Source organism: Elephas maximus, chromosome 27 (genome assembly GCF_024166365.1).
Source record: "Elephas maximus indicus isolate mEleMax1 chromosome 27, mEleMax1 primary haplotype, whole genome shotgun sequence".
NCBI lineage: Eukaryota > Metazoa > Chordata > Mammalia > Proboscidea > Elephantidae > Elephas > Elephas maximus.
Window position 1 is genome coordinate 2085352 of NC_064845.1, and position 18138 is coordinate 2103489.

Sequence of the window (18138 nt, forward strand, 5' to 3'; positions counted from 1 at the left end):
CTGGGGATTCACATTCCCGACCGAGGGAGTAGGGGAAAGGACTCCTCTGGGGTCTGCCCGAGACGTGGATCTCCTGGGGAAGCGAACGGTCACAGCCCTACTCTGTGGGGTTAGGGCTACAGAGTGCCCTAGCTTTTGGTGTCTGTGGCGAACCCCGTATTACACCCCCGGATTTCAGAGAAACGCATGGCCCTGCCCTCGGGCGTCGGAGAGGCACCTTGCCTTGTCCTTTAGGGTTAGGGGACACAGTCCGGAGCTGGGGAGCCCTGGCCCTTTCCTTCCTTCAACAGCTGTTTGCTGATCACCAACTAAGTGTCAGGCATGTTGCAGGCTGCGGGGATGCTCGGTCCTGCCAGGGCCTGGCTGCACACTGCCGGGATGGATGCTTGGTCCTGCCCCGGCCTGGCTGCAGGCTCCGGGGATACTCGGTCCTGCCCCGGCCTGGTTGCAGGCTGCAGGGATGCTCCATCCTGCCCCGGCCTGGCTGCAGGCTGCCGGGATGGATGTTCGGTCCTGCCCCGGCCTGGCTGCAGGCTCCGGGAGGGATCCTCGGCCCTGCCCCGGCCTGGCTGCAGGCTCCGGGACGGATGCTCGGTCCTGCCCCGGCCTGGCTGCACACTGCTGGGATGGATGTTCGGCCCTGCCCCGGCCTGGCTGCAGGCTCCGGGACGGATGCTCGGCCCCGCCCCGGCCTGGTGGAGGTCAGCCCAGCGGGGAAAGCTGGCGTTAACCCAGTCATCCCCAATGCGTGTAAACTTGGTGAAAACGAGGGCGCGGCGCTCCCTCTCCAGTTAAGAGTCCCAAACCCCCTCGGTTTTCTCCGAACACCTCACGCTCGAGCCCGACCACTTCGGGGTGCGGCTGTGGGGCTGGTCCCCCCACTTGGGGGCAGGGCCCGGGGCCTGCGGGGCGGAGCGGGCGGGGCGGAGGCGTGGGGGCCCGGCCGCCCCTCCCCAAGCCGGCAACTGTGGGCGGGCTCTTGGCAGCCGCGCCCCCTGGTTGGCGGCCGCGGGCGGTGGGCGGGGCTCCTGGAAAAGGGTTTCCGGGAGTGGGCGGGGCTTGTTTCAGATTCCAAGAGCGCTTCTTGGGGTGCCGCCAGGCAGTAGGCGGGGCTTCAAGTGGAAAGACTTCCGTCTGGCTCCTGGGCGGAGCTTCAGGAGGGCCCTCCTGATTGGTGCCGTAGGTCACAGTGGGCGGGGCTTCAAGTGGAAAGACTTCCGTCTGGCTCCTGGGCGGAGCTTCGGAGGGGCCCTCCTGATTTGGGCCGTAGGTTACAGTGGGCGGGGCTTCAAGTGGAAAGACTTCCGTCTGGCTCTTGGGCGGAGCTTCAAGGGGCCCTCCTGATTGGGGCCGTAGGTCACAGTGGGCGGGGCTTTGAGCGGAAAGATCTGGGCTGGGACGCGGGCCCCGCTTTGGACGGCCGGCTTGGAGGTGGAGTCGGCTCCTGGTTGGTTCCGGCGGAGGTGGGCGGGGCTCCGGAGGACGGACGCGGCCATATCTGCGCCTGCGCGCGCTGGCTCTGTCGGTGCCGACGTTGTGCGCGGCGCGAGGTGCTGGCGAGCCGGACGCCGGGTCGCGATGGAGAGGCTGGGGGTGGTGCTGGGACACCTGCGGGGCCAGCCCGACGCCCACCCGGGGCCTGCGCTGCGGGCCGAGCGGTGCCTGAGCGGCGCCCCGGCGGCCTCAGCCGCGGACGTGGTGGTGGTGCACGGGCGGCGCACGGCCATCGGCCGAGGGGGCCGCGGCGGCTTCAAGGTGCGTCCTGGGCGCGCGGGGCGGGTGGCGCGGGGCGCGCGGGGCGGGCGGCGCGGGGCTGGGGAGGGCGCAGGGGTCACCGCCCCGCTTCCCGCTGCAGGACACCACCCCGGACGAGCTCCTCTCGACCGTGTTGACCGCGGTTCTCCAGGACGTGGGGCTGAGTCCGGCCCAGCTGGGGGACATCTGCGTGGGTGAGCGCACCCCGGGCCGCCGTCGCGTTCCCGCAGCCCCCGCAGCCCCCGCCCCTGCTGTCACTGAGGCGCGTCGAAGCCCCCGGTAGCGCCAGGCTCCGCGCTCTGCGAGCACGTTCTGTTCGGTGGGCTAGGAAGCGGGGGTCACTCGGCCGGGTCGTGAGGACACCCGAGGGGGCAGGAGACTAGAGCCGTCTACCCGCCCACATGCCGTCTGTGCAGGGACAGGAAGCGTCAAAGCCCTCTGTCGCCCCGGGATACCCTTTAAATCTAGAACTTTAAGCACTCCTAGAGGTCACTTCTCAGCCAAACGACAGATTGGCCCGTAAAATAAATAATGTCATCCGTGGCTACAGTGCTTTTCAAAGTAATCGTTTAGATGAAACCAAAAGGTTAACATATTAGACTAATGAGAAGGCTGGGGGGGATAGGGAAGCTAGATTAACGGCAACAGAACAACCGAAGTGGAAGTAAAGAGAATGCTGATAAATCGTGATTAATGTCACTGAACAATATGTATACCAAGCCAAAAAACCAAACCCAGTGCCATCGAGTCGATTCCGACTCAGAGCGACCCTATAGGACAGAGTAGAACTGCCCCATAGAGTTTCCAAGGAGTGCCTGGCGGATTTGAACTGCAGACCCTCTGGTTAGCAGCCTTAGCACTTAACCACTACACCACCAGGGTTTCTGAACAATACGTATAGAAATTGTTAAATGAGAACACAATTTCCTGTGTAAGCTTTCACCAAAAACAATAAAAAAAAAAAAAAAAAACTCATCTAGTCCAATCCTTCATTTACAGATGAAGAAACCGAGGCCCAGGAGGTTTGCAACAGAGCTAGGAACTAAACCCAGGTTCTTCAGAGCTTCAGTCCAACTCTTTTTCCCACCTCTGGCCTCAAAATTTAGAACATACGGCTGTAGGGTCGCTATGAGCCGGAATCGACCCGACGGCACTGGGGGGTGGGGTAGAGTCTCTCAAACAAATGCCACCCCTAAGTCAGGAATTACTGTCACAGAAATGATAGCAGGGCTCGGAGGTAGTTTTTCCAGAAACATTTTCCTGACAGGACCAGTTATGTTACACTTCAAGGTTTGCATTCTTCTTTCCCTAAACTCTTACACATCACCTTTAAAGGCAGGCAACCTGTCCAGTCTGCACTGATGTGGAGAAGCAGGGTGGGTGGGTAAGTGGGCTTGGGACCCTTGGAGTCAGAGGCTGGTGTATGACCAGGCAGGACAAGCTGCTCTATGGCTGGCTCCCCCTGCCGCAGACCCTGAAATTCCAGAGACTCAAGTGAGCCTGCCGAGGGCCTGTGTTCCTGAAGAAAGAGCTGACATGTCCCTCTTTGGTATTCACAACGGTGCCTCAGTGCCCAGAAGGCCGCCTGGCACTGAACAGAGGTTTGTTGTCCACAGGAAATGTACTTCAGCCAGGGGCCGGGGCAGTCATGGCTCGAATCGCCCAGTTTCTGAGGTAAACTTTTCTAGTTCTAGCTCTGGGCTGGTCATGTTGACTCTTGGGTGGGTCCAGACTCCAGGGAACTCAGCCTGTGGATGGTGGAGGATCAGGCTGGACACCAAACCCCGAGACAACCAGAGTCCTTGGAACCCTTCTCTTGTGGTCTCAGCCTTTCCCCTACTCTGAAGGGAGGGTGTGTTATGGGTGCTGAGCCAGGGGACACGGGGCTTTTGGGCCTGGAGCGACAGCTCTCCGTGGCCCTAATTTTTAGCCACAGTCAGCTTGTTGTTTTGCCTTTTGTGAGTGGACTCTGTTCTCGTCAATTAAATAACCAGGTTGGCAGGCTGAGGAGTGACTTTGAGCTTTTTTGCTAATTGCGCAAGCTGGGATCGCTGGTTACATCCCCTTAGCAGGGACTTGGGGACAGGGCAGAACCCCCAGGGAAGAGGGTGGCCCAGGAAGGCTCCTGGTGACTTTCCCCTTTAATAGCAGTGGCCTGGGTCAGGGTGAGAGCTTAAGTTATTTTCATGTGGAGATTTAAGGACAACTTAGTCTTTTACTTTCAGCTTCGTAGGGGAGAAATACTGGGGACATTGGCTAGAGACGGAATAGAAAGACAAACCAAAAAATCTTATAGAGACCATGAGAGATTAAGACTGCTTAGCTGGGAGTTCAAGGCCTCCCACGCCCTGGCTCCAGACTTACTTTCTAGCCTCATCTCCCAGCTGCTCACTAGCCCTGACTTCCAGTGGGTCAGCCTGCTGCCCTCCCTGCTCTGATCATTCTGTGCCCCCTGGATTGTCCCTGCCTCCTCTGCCCTTACTTAACCCTGTCCAAACAGTCTCATCATTTTATCATGACTTCCCTGAGTCCCTAAGCTTCAGATAAGAGCCCCTTCCTCTCCAGTAGCTAGCCATGTGCTTCCTCGTGATGGAGCTTGTTATCACGCCTGATTGTTCCAGATCCTACTAGTTGACTCCTTTTCTGCGTGTTGGTCGGCCCTGCTTTACCGTACGTACTTGGGCGGGAGACGGGAGACATTCAGTGAATACCTGCTGGATGGATGAAAGGGTGGTAACCGGGTGCTAGGGGTTAGTAGTCTTGGGGAGGGTTAGACAGGCTGCACAGCCCCAAGAGGCTATTTACCCGAGGGGCTCTCCACAGAGCCTGGCCGGACCCTCCCAACCCCAGCTGCACAACAGAATTACCATGGCGCTTTTGCCCCCCGAGGCTCTGAGTCCCAGAGCTCTCCAGGGCTTTGTACTACTGGCCAGAGCAGGTTACACAGGGAGGGGGAGCCCGAGGCAGCTCCCAGGGCTGGGACCAGCGGGAGAGGCTGGGGGAACCCATCAGGGCAAGGGATGTTAGAACACACGGTGCCTATCAGAGCTCTTTCTGCTGGTGGGAACAGGCTTCCCAGGGAGAGTTGGGGCATACTCCTTCAACCATATGGTTGCCAGTAAAGCTGAGGAGTGGGGGTGGTTTCTGGCCTCACAGCTTTAGACATTTTTTCTACTGTTCTAGCAACAGGCTCTCTTTTCTGTATTTTGGGGAACGGAAATGTATAGTTTTTTATTCTTGAAATCTCCAAAGGGAGAAAAAAAGAATTCCTATGGCCCAAATGGAGCCCTGGTGGTGCAGTGGTTAAGAGCTTGATGCTTACCAAAAGACCCGATTTGAATCTACCTACTGCTCCTTGGAAACCCTATGGGGCAGTTCTACTTTGTCTTATAGGATCACTGTGAGTCATATTCCACAGGATAACAACAGGTTTTTTTGTTTATGGCTCAGCCTTCCCTGCCCTTGAGCTGTGCTTGGCCTCTGAGGAGAATCACAGAATGTAATGTGCTTTGGGCCCTGGGGAGCAAGCACGTGCAGGAATGGGACCTGCCCACTGGCTGCCCACTACCCACTCTACAGATCTAGCCCTGAGTCGAGGAGGGCTGCTGGGCTTGTGCGCCCCGTCTTTGATGGGTACAGTTGTATTGGCTAGGAGCATGAGAGCCTGGCAGGGAGAGGGGGCTGCTCACTCTGCGGTCTCCCCTTCTGTTTTCAGTGACATCCCAGAGACTGTGCCCTTGTCCAGTGTCAACAGGCAGTGCTCGTCCGGGCTGCAGGCAGTGGCCAGCATAGCTGGTAAGTTGTGCCAGCCTTGGTCCTGGCCCCGTGGGTCTGGGTCAGCAGAGTCACTCTCCACTGGGGGAGCAATGGGATTTCTGAGAGGACTCTAACCATAGAAGGAGTGCCCCTTGTCACTGCCCCCAGCCTTTCTTGGACACTCCTGGGTCTTCCATCTCTGAGGCTGGGGCTCGAGGTGGGGCTGAGCCTCCGCTAGTCCTGATCAGATGGACTGTGGCGAAGGATGTTTATGAAATGCTTTTGTTGCAGGTGGCATCAGAAGCGGGTCTTATGACATTGGCATGGCCTGTGGGTAAGAATTTCTTTCTGCCAGAGCTTATTAACCACCTTGTGACAATAGAACTAATTTCCGTGTCCCGAGTTCTCAGAGGCTATGACTTCCGGCTTCTCCTCGGCCTGTTTAGGCAGCTGGCTGGCAGTGAGTTTCTACAGATGCCGCTTAGGATGGCCCCCAGCTCTGGCTGTTCAAGAATCCTTCACAGCTTTCCACGGTGGCAGGGAGGGGAGACTGGCCTTTAAGAGCTTCCTTCTTGCACCACTTGGTTTCCTGGTGCGGCCTTTGCTACTTCGTGATGCTGCTGAGAGTTTTGGTCCGCCAAAGCTGGGGGCAGCCACCTACTGCATTGTTAGTCTCTTTGTCTTACTGGGCTATGTGTCCCTGTAGCCCTGCTGTGATGCCCAGCTGGAAACTTCAGTTGCCTACTGGGTTCTGAGGGACATGGTCAGATCTTGCTTGGCTAGGTTACTGTCACCTCTGCCTAGGTTGTCTCCACCATTGGCTGCAGCGTATGAAGCCACAGGGGTTGTACTGGGCAGTGCCTCCGGGGAAGGGAGAGAGCCAGAGCCCAGACTGGAGCGGGCGTCTGGTGTGGGGAGGTGAGCGGCCCGGTGCCAAAAGCTCCTCTTCAGAGTGTTTCTTGATTGGAAGCATCGCCAGCCCAGGTCTCGGGCAGTGCTGCTGGTACTGGGAGGTACTGCCCTTGTGTCTGCAGTTAAATGTAAAGCCGAGACCACACCGTGGGGACTTTGGCCAAGCGAGGTTTACTGCTCAGTCTGACTTTGATTTCTCCCATGTCCCTCAGTCTTACTGGAGGGCGGTAACTTGGGGAGAAGGACTGGAGCCTTCATGAGTTTCTTAAGGGGAGTCTGAGTCCCCAGACAGGTTCAGGACCTGTCACTAGGGTCCTAAGGGTCTGGGCCAGGACGCCCACAACACAGGCTGAATGTTCACCACAGACATTGGCTGTGAAGCCTTGTAGCCAGGGCATCCTAGTTGGCACAGGGTTTGGGGCCAGACTGCCTACATTGGGTACTGGCTGGGTGACTGTGGACAAGCTAGTCAGCCTCTCTGGGCATCAGTGTCCCTGTCTGTAACCAGGGACACCTTCCTCAGCCCTGCTGAAGTTGATGAGAAGATGGAGTAACAATACCTTACGCTTTTGGGGTGTGTATCACATATTAGAAGCTCTCTCACCCATGAAAAGAGCCTCTGACAGTGCTGCCACGTGCAGAGCACTCAGTCGAGGCTTTCTGTTATCCTTGGAGGCATTGTGGCCTGACCTCCTTGAGGCCCTGACTGCACTCAGCTGAGGTCTCGCTGTCCTCTCAGCCCCAGCGCCTTCTTTTCTGTGCAGGTCAGGCAGCTCACTGTAGCTTCGTGCTTAACTTTTTGAATACCTGTCACTTCCTGCTCTGAACCTGAAGTCTCTGAGAACAAGGTCTGGGCTTTTTGGATTTCTGGTGGAGGACACTAGGAAGCTTCCCCTGGGGACTCCTGATAGACTGCAGAAGTGATTGCCTTAGGAGAGCATGGCCCTCTCCCCAGGAGTACAGACTGTGCAGTGCTTTGTCCTGGGGGCTGGCGGAGAGGTGGAGACGGGGCTCAGTGGCCCTGCCCCCCACCTCAGCCTCGCTGGCCAGGTGCCCTGCCTTTGGCTCCCAGGAGGCCCACTGGATTTCCTGAGGGCGTCTTGGCTGTTTCCCAGCACTTGGCAGATACACAGCTGTCCCTCAGGGACCCCTGCTGGCACTCACCTCCTCCCCTCCTCAGGGTGGAGTCCATGTCCCTGGCTGGCGGAGTGAACCCTGGAAATATTACTTCGCGCTTGGCAGAGAACGAGAAGGCCAGAGACTGCCTGATTCCTATGGGGTGAGTGCCCCCCATAGCTCCATGTGCCCTCTCAGCTCCTGCCTGGAGTAGGGGCTGAGGAACTCTGGCTACCTCTGGCTGCCTGCCTCAGGGCTGGGTCTGCGCCTCAGGGACCATGGGGTAGGAACTTGATGCTGCCCTTGATTTCCCCTCCTGAGGCCCTGGGCCCAGCCTGTCACTCCCACCCTGAGGGGCTCAGTCACAGGAGGGACAATGGCAGCAGCACCCCAAAGCCTCAGAGGCCTAGAGAGTTGAGAAGGAGGTGGGGAGGAAATGGCCCCATGACGTGATGTCAGGAGTGCTGCGTCAGCACAGCACCTGAGCCCTGCTGCCAGGGCCATTCCCAGGCTCTGCCGGAGGGACTCCTAGACTCTGGACGTCTGAGGAGGTTTGAACTCAGAGAGGGGCACGGCTTGGCTGCCCCCACACCCAGGTCCCTGTCTCTGAGGGAAGCCTGTGGAGCTAGGAGCCCAGGCTGGAATGCTAGCCTGGCCCTGGGTTTCCAGGATGAGGGGAGTGGGGAGCCTGGGTGTAGCCTTTGCAGAGGGAATCTGAGTTGTCATCACCCCACATTAAAGCAGTTTTCCTTGAGGCACAGGAGAAGGCCAAGTGTAGCCGCTAGGATCCCACTCATGCCCTCCTGTGTCCTTCACTGTGCTGAGGCTGCACACCCAGGGACAAACACCCTCCTTTGCCCACATCCTGCCCCCACACAGGCTGCTCTCTCTCTTGGGGTGGGGCCAGCAGTGCTGACTCCCTCTCTGCGCCCCTACCTCCCAGTCATCACCACTGTCCCCGTGGCATGGATGGGCCCTCCTGCCCTCCCCTGCCTAAGCCCAGGGCCCAGAGTTCAGGCACAGCCCTGCAGCCTGTCCCAGCCCCTGCCATCCTGTAGACTGCCAGGCCAAGCCCACACTGTTGGCTTGTGTTCCAGGATAACCTCAGAGAATGTGGCTGAGCAGTTTGGCATTTCCCGGGAGAAGCAGGACACCTTCGCACTGGCTTCCCAGCAGAAGTGAGCACTGCCTGGACTGGACATGTGAAGGGCTGACCTGCCTGGTCTGAGGTGGAACCGTCCTGAGGGCACCGCTGGGCAGTGAGGGGTGTCCAAGCCTTGTGCCTCTTGATAGGGACAGCCGCGAAAGGACCAGGCCACTGTGGGTTGATGGCACTTGTGTGTCATCTTACTGTTTGTTCACCTTGTTCATCTTCTCACTACCTGGGCCTCAGTTTCCCTATTACTGGGGACATAATGAGGGCCAGGACTCTGCCTGGCTACGGTTTGGTGATTGGACATGGTAGCCACAGGCTTCTCTGGAATGGGGCCAGCAGTATGAGGGGACCCAGCATCCTTGCCTCTGAACCATGCCTGAGTCTGGGGTAGCATTCTGAGGCTGAGGCTGCCATCAGAGAAGCTCCAGGGGCTCAGGCCTCTGGGTGGGGGCAGGCTGAGGTTGGCAAGGTAGAACCTCAATAGAAAAGCTGGTAGAGCCAGGCCTGAGTATTCGTGAGGTGCCATCTTCAGCTTTGGCAGAGACACAGCAGGCTTGGTCCCTCTGCCTCTTGAGTGGAGGTCTCAGTCAGACCAGCCATCCCACCCTCAAGCCCTCTCCTCTCCTCAGTGGTTGGGATTGGGGCTGATGGCAAAGAAGGCCTGAGAGGCCTCGGCCACGCCTCCCATCCCCGGGGGCCTGAGACTCTCTGTCCGTGGCACTGGCAGGGCAGCCAGAGCCCAGAGCAAGGGCTGGTTCCAGGCTGAGATTGTGCCCGTGACCACCACGGTCCACGATGACAAGGGCACCGAGAGAACCATCACCGTGGCCCAAGATGAGGGCATCCGTGCCAACACCACCATGGAGGGCCTGGCCAAACTGAAGCCTGCCTTCAAGGAGGGTGGCTCTACCACAGCCGGTGAGACTGGGCTGGGCGTTGGGAAGGGACCACGGCCATGCTGGGTGTTCTACTCTGGAGTCTGGAGGCCAGGCATCTGGGTGAGGTGGATGTGAGAGGGCCAGACCGCCTCAGTCCTGCCCTGGGGTCTCCTCACGCCTGTGGTTTACCCCTAGGAAACTCCAGCCAGGTGAGTGACGGGGCGGCCGCTATCCTGCTGGCGCGGAGGTCTAAGGCAGAAGAGTTGGGCCTTCCCATCCTTGGGGTCCTGAGGTCCTATGCAGTGGTAGGGGTCCCGCCGAACATCATGGGCATTGGGCCTGCCTATGCCATCCCTGTAGCTTTGCAGAAAGCAGGTAAGACGGCCCCCTCCTACCCTGGATCTGGATCCCACTCCTATCCTGCATGCCGGTGCTGGGGGTAGGCGGACAGGTGGGGGTGGGACAGGCCAGTACCCACACCCAAATCCTTGGTGGCCCCACACCTGGTACTGCTTGCCCTTCTGGACAGACACACCAGGCGGCCTGCAGGGCATGGGTGGGGTGAGGCCCAGGGAGAGTCCTGCTAAGGGTCACTGGGTCAACTGAGGCTTTATCCCCTTGCCTGCAGGGCTGACACTGGATGATGTGGACATCTTTGAGATCAACGAGGCATTTGCCAGCCAGGTGAGCCTTTGTCTCTCAGCACTGCCTGGGCCCTGGCAGCCTAGCTGAGCCAGCAGGTAAGCAGTGCAGGTGTAGGAGGGCTGTAACTGAAGCTCGGTCTCCTTCTAGGCTGTCTACTGTGTGGAGAAGCTAAAAATCCCTCCTGAGAAGGTGAACCCTCTGGGGGGTGCAGTAGCCTTGGGCCACCCACTGGGCTGCACCGGGGCACGACAGGTCATCACACTGCTCAACGAGCTGAAGCGCCGTGGGAAGAGGTGAGGCTGCCCCTCACGGGGGTCTCAGTATTCCGAGCTGGGGTACCAGGGGGCGGTGATAACTCTGACTTCAGAGTGCAGGGGAATGATCCCTGTGTTCCCTAGGGGCCACCTTTGAAGGAGATCATGCCTGCGGCAGCATCTGCTACCCTGTGTGTGCCAGGGCAGGCAGGCAGAATACCGTGTGCCCATAGATCTGGTCCAGGAGGCTCCTCTGGCAGGCAGGCAGGCAGGCAGGCAGAACACCGTGTGCCCGTAGGTCTGGTCCGGGAGGCTCCTCTGGCAGGCAGGCAGGCAGGCAGAATACTGTGTGCCCATAGGTCTGGCCCGGGAGGCTCCTCTGGCAGGCAGGCAGAACACTGTGTGCCCGTAGGTCTGGCCCGGGAGGATCCTCTGGCAGGCAGGCAGAATACTGTGTGCCCGTAGGTCTAGTCCAGGAGGCTCCTCTGGCAGGCAGGCAGGCAGGCAGGCAGAACGCTGTGTGCCTGTAGGTCTGGCCCGGGAGGCTCCTCTGGCAGGCAGGCAGGCAGGCAGGCAGGCAGAATACTGTGTGCCCGTAGGTCTGGTCCGGGAGGCTCCTCTGGCAGGCAGGCAGGCAGACAGGCAGAACACCGTGTGCCTGTAGGTCTGGCCCGGGAGGCTCCTCTGGTAGGCAGGCAGGCAGGCAGACAGGCAGAATACCGTGTGCCCGTAGGTCTGGCCCAGGAGGCTCCTCTGGCAGGCAGGCAGAACACTGTGTGCCTGTAGGTCTGGCCCGGGAGGCTCCTCTGGCAGGCAGGCAGAACACTGTGTGCCCGTAGGTCTGGCCCGGGAGGATCCTCTGGCAGGCAGGCAGAACACTGTGTGCCCGTAGGTCTGGTCCGGGAGGCTCCTCTGGCAGGCAGGCAGAATACTGTGTGCCCGTAGGTCTGGTCCAGGAGGCTCCTCTGGCAGGCAGGCAGGCAGGCAGGCAGGCAGAACACTGTGTGCCTGTAGGTCTGGCCCGGGAGGCTCCTCTGGCAGGCAGGCAGAATACTGTGTGCCCGTAGGTCTGGTCCGGGAGGCTCCTCTGGCAGGCAGGCAGGCAGACAGGCAGAACACCGTGTGCCCGTAGGTCTGGCCCGGGAGGCTCCTCTGGTAGGCAGGCAGGCAGGCAGACAGGCAGAACACTGTGTGCCCGTAGGTCTGGCCCGGGAGGATCCTCTGGCAGGCAGGCAGAATACTGTGTGCCCGTAGGTCTGGTCCGGGAGGCTCCTCTGGCAGGCAGGCAGGCAGACAGGCAGAACACCGTGTGCCCGTAGGTCTGGCCCGGGAGGCTCCTCTGGCAGGCAGGCAGGCAGGCAGGCAGAATACTGTGTGCCCATAGGTCTGGCCCGGGAGGCCCCTCTGGCAGGCAGGCAGAACACTGTGTGCCCGTAGGTCTGGTCCGGGAGGCTCCTCTGGTAGGCAGGCAGAACACCGTGTGCCCGTAGATCTGGCCCGGGAGGCTCCTCTGGCAGGCAGGCAGGCAGGCAGAATACCGTGTGCCCGTAGAGCTGGTCCGGGATGTTCCTCAGTGCCCAGGAAGGCCTTGGTCCATGCAGCTCAGCCTGGCTCTCTTAGGAGGTTCAATGAAGTCACATCTGGGGATGGCTTGGTGTTTGAGCCTCTGTCCTCTGTGCCTTTGCCCAGCCAACATGGTTTTGCTTCCACAGGGCGTACGGGGTGGTATCCATGTGCATGGGGACCGGAATGGGAGCTGCTGCTGTCTTTGAGTACCCTGGGAGCTGAGTGAGGCCCCAGGTGGCTGGCGGGCTAGGGTTGCTACCCAGACAGCCCTGCTCTGGTGGCAAGAGATCAACACTGTATGTGAAGCCACACGGGAAAACCGAGCACTGGTGGTGGTGGTGGGCAAATCAAGGCACTTCAACAAATTTAGAAAATGTGAACCCTGAACATGCAGTAGAGTGAATAGACGGCAGGGCTGCCGCCTCTCATTGGGCCGGACCAAGTTGGCCTAGGTCATCCAGACCACAGGGCCACCGGGTAATTCTAGGGGTAAGAGGTGAATGGACACAGTAAATGTGTGCTGTCTTATCTTGGTGGCTGTGTTTTTTTTCTAAGCGTCATTGTTGTCTTGCTGGTTCTCTCAGCTCAATGTGAGCGTAAGAATGGCTGTAATTCTTCATTCCACTGCCCTGGGATGTACTCCTTCACCCAAGGAACTGCTCAAAGCCTACAGACACCTGGGACACCAGCTCCTGCCAGCCCCCCAGTCTGTGCCCCTGCCCAGCAGACCTGCTCCTTGGCGAGAGACCATGTTTATTTCTAAAGCTGGAGGCCTGGAGCTGGGGATGGGGGGAGAGCCTCAAAGCTGGTGGGAGGTCATGTATTTCTCGTCGTAAGAGCCTTGGCCCCGGAGCCGCAGGGTGCAGGTCTTCTCACCCAGCATGCCTTCCACCACCAGCGTGGATTCATACAGCTCAGTGCTCCTGTGGGGAGCGGTGTGAGTGCTGAGGTTAGGAGGAGGCCCCTGGCCAGGGTCTCCAGGCCTGTGGGCAGAGCCAGGGAGGCTGAGGGGCTGTACCTGGCAGTGAAGACAACCCGCAGGGTGACGGAGGATGGGGGCGCGTTGACCCGTCGTGCCTCCAGCAGCCCACTGCTCGGGGATACCCCAAAGGCCACCCTGCCCTTGGCTGGCTCCTGCTGGCCTGCAGGGGGGGTGGGAAGGACATATGGACCTGACAGCTCCTTGTACTACCCCAGGAAACCTTCAACAGCCAGGCTTGCTCCACCTCCCAGGTGGATACCTGCCTTGCCCAGCCCCACAGGACGGGGAAACCCTGGGGATCCCTTAGAATGGGAACTGGCCATCTGTGTAGGAATTCCCAGCTGCACCAACCTTTCCTGGGGATCTTGGCCCAGCCCCACAGGGGAGCAGTGAGCAGGAAGGAGGGCAGGACTTACCCATCAGCACAGCCCAGTAGCTCCGGCAGCCACTCAGGTTCATCAGGTAGACCTCTCGGACCTGCATCTGGTTCACAAAACAGGTCCCGAAGTCCACCCAGCTGGTGGAGAGCTGCAGCTCGGGCACAGCCACAGTGGCCCGCAGGGGTACCACCTGTGGGGCAGGTCCTTCAGCATGGTGGGCACTGGGCAGCCTGGCCCACTCAGCTGGGCTGAGCCAGGGTCTTGGACACAAGGTCCCTCGCTGACCCCCTGAAGCTTGTGAGGAGGGTGCCAGGTGGCACCACAGTGGGCAAAAGGGGGCATAGTGGGCAAAAGGGGGCTGGTGCTGGTGGGATTCTGCACGGGGGAATCCGTCTGCTCCTGCTGCCCCTGCCCCCTCACCCCGACCAAGCTTGTCAGTTTCTGCTCCCTGAAAGGGAGCCCGCCTTCCCCACCACTCCTCCCTCCTCCCGTGTGGGCCCCAAGGCTCAGCCCTCTGCTCCCCTTGGCCTCAGGACCCCCTGTGCTCTGACCTACTGGCAGTCTCCCCCCATTGCCCTCGGCATTGGCATGCGGCATCCCTGGCATTCCCAGCCTCCGCTCCTCCCACCTGCTCAGCCCCAGCAGCTGCCCAGGCACCAGGCTTGAGAGACCTCCCGCGGGCCCCAGTGTCCAGCTCGTCCTTCTGGCATCTTGAACCCACCCCCTGGCCATTTCTTTACACTCCTCACCCATACCTCCTGGCTGAACTCCCAGTGGGTCCCCAGCTAGCCTCCACCCCGCAGCCCTGGGACCTTCAGGCCTATGGCGTGGAATGAGGCTTGTGGCAAGGAGCGAGATATGTGGCATGGAATGAGGCCTGTGGTGTGGAACGAGGCCAGTGTGGAATGAGGCCTGTGGTGTGGATCGAGGCCTGTGGTGTGGGATGACTGTGGCGTGGAATGAGGCCTGTGGCGTGGAATGAGGCCTGTGGCGTGGAGCGAGGCCTGTGGCGTGGAGCGAGGCCTGTGGCGTGGAACGAGGCCTGGGGCCTGGAATGAGGTCTATGGTGTGGAACAAGGCCTGCGGTGCTCAGCCTGGTCCAAGCCTCACACAAGCCTACAAGGATCCCTCACTTGCCTCTGCCGCTGACCGTCCCCACACGTCAGGTCATTCCCTCAGCCTGACTCTCAGTGTGGTTTCCCGTTTCTCCTGATTGAACGTGTGCAGTCCTCACATGCCTCCTTCTCCAGGGAGCCTCCCCTGGTTTTCCAGTCCTACAGGACTTGATCTGCTCTTGGGACAGGCAAGGATGGGATGACCCTCCTGTCCATGTGCAAGGCCCGTTTCCAGGGTTCCCAGAGAAAGGACATCATATAATGGCACCCCATCTCACCCTTCTGCGCTGAAGGCAGCAGCTGAGGGCTCCTCTGTTTCTGAGGGCCCTGCCTGGGCTTGCCCTCCTCTGAGCCCACCAGAGCAGGGCCCAGCCTGGCTCTACCCTCCCCAGCGTCGGGGCCAGGCCTGGGACTCGCCTGAGTGGTCTGGTTGGTGTACTTCAGCAGCAGGTTCTGCGTAAACACCATCTCTTTTTCTCCGCGCTCGGTCTGCTGGATCCTCACTCCAGGCAGCATCTGGTCGGCTGGGAGCTTCTGGTAGGACAGCAGCTCCAAGGACAGCGAGAAGGACACGTTCACCTGAGGAGACGTGGACATGCCATCCCTCAGGCTGCTCAGAGAGCTCTGTCCTCTCTCTCTCCCACTGCCCCTGCAGGCCCACCACGTTCCCAGCTCAGCCCACAGGGCCCAGACCTGCTCCACCCTGCCCAGCCAACAGCCAGGCAGTGTGCCTCCCACCCACCACCCAGGGCCCACCTAGTGCATTTCACAGACACTGCCCAGTACCTCCTCCGTGCCCAGCACCCCATCAGTGCTGGACTCAGGCTGTGCCTGCCTCAGGGGCCCCAGAGGCTAAGGGGGCAGACAAGTAAGCAGATGGGCCTTTGCCACCTAGCATGACCAGGGCTGTGGTCAGGCTGGACGGCCAAGGTAAGGACTCTGTCTTCATTCTGAGGATGTCAGCCTTTCACAAAGGTCACTCTGCTACAGGGCAGGGTGGGTACAGGGAGCATGAGTAGCTGTGAGGATGGCAGTTAGGGGCCGAGGCTGTCGTCAAAGCCAGAGAAGGTGCACTTATTCCCAAACACAGGTCCTTGGGACTAGAATCAAGGGAGGTGGAGGTACTTGTAAAAATACAGATTCTTGGGCCTTGGCCCAGACCTCCACATCTCTGAAGGCAGGGCCTGTAACTTGCATTTTAACAAGCTTCCTAAGGGCCACTGACGTGTCGCTAGACTTGGATACCATTGTCCTAGACCAGGATACGGGTACAGCGATGAGAGTGGTGTTGAGAGAGATTCAGGAGGGGTATCAACAGGGCTTGGTGGCTGGTCAGAGAGCGGCATCAAAGATGAGGAAAAGGTGGTAGAAGGAGGTGGTGGTTGCTGAAAGGAAGTGTCACCACTGAAAGGACGCAGGTGTGGGACGGCAGGGGGTGGGCAGAGATGGGGAATTCAGTTTGGACAGGTTGAGTTTGGGTCTAGAGGTTGGGAGAAAATTCTGGACAGGAGCCAGACACCAGGGCATTGTCAGCATGGAGAATGAGATGTAGTGCCATTTCATGGTGTCCTTTCTCTGGGAACCTCTGGGCTCCCTCAGAGCGCCCAAGGATTTTAAGTATCAGTGACTAACTGCCATGTCATGGGGGCCTCTAGCTGTGCCTTTGGGTTTCCCCCAGTGGAACAGATGCTGAATGGGTCAAGAGTGCCCTTCTTCCTACCTTTTGCAGATCTGTGTCTGTCTCCCCTATTCCAAGGAGAGGTGGGGAAGGGTTCATGTCTTAGCACCCCTGTAGTTCCACTGCGAAGCACAGTGCCTAGCCCATAGCAGGTGCCCCGCCCCTGCTCACACACCCAGAAGCATGCATTTTAGAAGTGAGAATGTGGCTACTCACTAAAGCCCCAAAGTGGGCAAGATACCCCAGGAATGTGCAGAGCGAGTCGAGGCCCAGCCCAGAGCTCCAGGAGCACCAGCCTGAGGGGAGCTCTCGGAGGACAGGGACAAAGAGGGGCCTCTGACAAAGAGGGTGAGGAGAGAGAGTGCTGCCTGGCCACATACAACCAGGGAACCTACCACGCAGACAGACTGTGGCCCGTCCTCCTTCCATAAGCCTTGGAAACCCAGGAAGAAAGAGATAATGGTTCCTACTAGACCCTGGTATTCCCAGGGTCCCTTTGCCCCTGAAAACCCAGAATCCTGTTATCACTGATGCCCTGTCAGAAGAGGGAAAATCACACTGGGACCTGGAGTGCCTTACATTTATGGCAAGATGGCAGTCAGACCATGAGCTCAGCAGAGCCAGAAAAGAATCGTTGAGTGTGGCTTGTGAGAAGGGAGGGAGTCCATGTGCAAAGTAGAGCATGCAAACGGGAATGTGCTGGCCTCCACCAGCACACTGACAGTGAGGACGAAGAGAAGAGGGGATCTGGGTGCATTTCTGGGACAAATGTACACGTGCACACGGTGTGTGTCGTACAAAAAGGCATATGTAAGTCACCTGTGTAGAGGGCCCGTGTTGCCTACATTTTTCTTTTTGATTCTGATGAGTAGGTTTGTCGACTTTCTTTGTGGTTATCTTGAAATTTATCTTTATATTCCTAAATTTAAAAGTCATTTCTTGATAGCACCTTGATTTCCTCTCCATAGGAAAGTTCTGTAACTAGACCATTTATTCCCCATTTTTGTTTTGACATTGTCATCATTTACAGATTGACGTCTCTGGTTCCCTATTTTCAGTTTTGGTTTAATTTTGGGGATTCTTTATCTGGATTGGTATCTGGCTGATACTGTCCTGTGTCCTAATCTCAGGTTGCTATCTGATGTTGATGTTTCTCTGTCTGAAGGTGTCTTAGTTATCTAGAGCTGCTATCTGGTTTTAACAAGCAAAAATTTATTTTCTCACAGTTCAGGAGGCTAGAAGTCTGAATTCAGGGCACCAGCTCCAGGGGAAGGCTTTCTCTTTCTCTGTTGGATCTGGGGGAAGGTCTTTGTCATCAATCTTCCCCTCGTCCAGGAGCTTCTCAGCACAGGGACCCTGGATCCAAAGGATGCACTCCACTCCTGGCTCTTCTTGCTTGGTGGTAATGAGGTCCTTCTCTCTGCTTGATTCTTTCTTTTATATCTCGAAAGAGACTGACTCAAGATACAACCTAATCCTGTAGATTGAGTCCTGCCTCATTAACATAACTGCTTCTAATCCTGCTTCATTGATACCATAGAGGGTAGGATTTGCAACACATAGGATAATCAGACCACAAAATGGTGGACAGCCACACAATACTGGGAATCATGGCCTAGCCAAATTGACACACATTTTGAGGGGACACAATTCAATCCATAAGAAAAGGACTCCCTTTAATATTTCTTGTAAGGTTGGTCTGGTTTTTACAAATTCATTTCTGTTTATCTGGAAATGTCCTAATTTCTCCATCATATTTGAGAGAGAATTTTGCTGAATTTTTTTTTGGTTGGCATTTTTTTTCTTTCAAGGTGTTACATACATCATCCCATTGCCTCCTTGCCTGCGTGGTTTCTGCCGATTAACAGAGCTTAGTCTTATTGTTTCCCCTTTGCAGGTGATTTTTCATTTTCCCGAGCTGCTCTCAGGATTCTTTCTTTGTCTT

General features: G+C 58.1%; 3 protein-coding genes across 7 annotated transcripts in view; 1 reads left to right on the forward strand and 2 right to left on the reverse strand.

Annotated features, from left to right (window-relative positions):
* The first annotated feature begins 1483 nt into the window (after positions 1–1483).
* Positions 1484–10515, forward strand: ACAA1 (acetyl-CoA acyltransferase 1). Its single transcript, XM_049870740.1, has 11 exons — positions 1484–1755; positions 1856–1949; positions 3372–3429; positions 5471–5550; positions 5803–5845; positions 7604–7702; positions 8637–8717; positions 9423–9613; positions 9769–9948; positions 10202–10257; positions 10366–10515. Exons 1-11 carry the CDS (start codon positions 1579–1581, stop codon positions 10513–10515), a joined length of 1209 nt encoding a protein of 402 aa, XP_049726697.1. The 5' UTR covers positions 1484–1578.
* A 141-nt stretch (positions 10516–10656) lies between these two features.
* On the reverse strand, positions 10657–12211 carry LOC126068236 (uncharacterized). Its single transcript, XM_049870690.1, has 3 exons — positions 12167–12211; positions 11487–12059; positions 10657–11364 (listed from the first exon to the last, which is right to left on the reverse strand). Exons 1-3 carry the CDS (start codon positions 12209–12211, stop codon positions 10657–10659), a joined length of 1326 nt encoding a protein of 441 aa, XP_049726647.1.
* Positions 12212–12782: 571 nt separating this feature from the next.
* The window catches only part of DLEC1 (DLEC1 cilia and flagella associated protein), a 71524-nt gene continuing 66168 nt past the window's right edge, over positions 12783–18138 (reverse strand). For 4 of the 5 annotated variants that reach the window (XM_049870736.1, XM_049870734.1, XM_049870733.1 and 1 more), the window contains 4 exons: positions 14933–15094; positions 13437–13590; positions 13057–13180; positions 12783–12961 (listed from right to left, as the gene is read on the reverse strand). In XM_049870736.1, the coding sequence (XP_049726693.1) occupies positions 12838–12961; positions 13057–13180; positions 13437–13590; positions 14933–15094 (564 nt within the window). In that variant the 3' untranslated portion in view covers positions 12783–12837. The remainder of the gene's footprint in view (positions 12962–13056; positions 13181–13436; positions 13591–14932; positions 15095–18138) is intronic. The other variant, XM_049870735.1, reaches the window with a different exon arrangement.

Bases quoted from the DNA above. Each gene is read 5' to 3' on its own strand.
- LOC126068236 (XM_049870690.1), bottom strand. From the start codon at position 12,211: ATGCACATGGATACCACCCCGTACGCCCTGTGGAAGCAAAACCAT. The intron at 12,060-12,166 runs GTTGGCTGGGCA...GCATGGACCAAG, and splicing joins CCCTGTGGAAGCAAAACCAT to GCCTTCCTGGGCACTGAGGA. The intron at 11,365-11,486 runs CTACAGGCACAC...CCCGGACCAGAC, and splicing joins AGGAGCCTCCCGGGCCAGAC to CTACGGGCACACAGTGTTCT.
- ACAA1 (XM_049870740.1), top strand. From the start codon at position 1,579: ATGGAGAGGCTGGGGGTGGTGCTGGGACACCTGCGGGGCCAGCCCGAC. The intron at 3,430-5,470 runs GTAAACTTTTCT...TTCTGTTTTCAG, and splicing joins CGAATCGCCCAGTTTCTGAG to TGACATCCCAGAGACTGTGC. The intron at 7,703-8,636 runs GTGAGTGCCCCC...CTTGTGTTCCAG, and splicing joins GACTGCCTGATTCCTATGGG to GATAACCTCAGAGAATGTGG.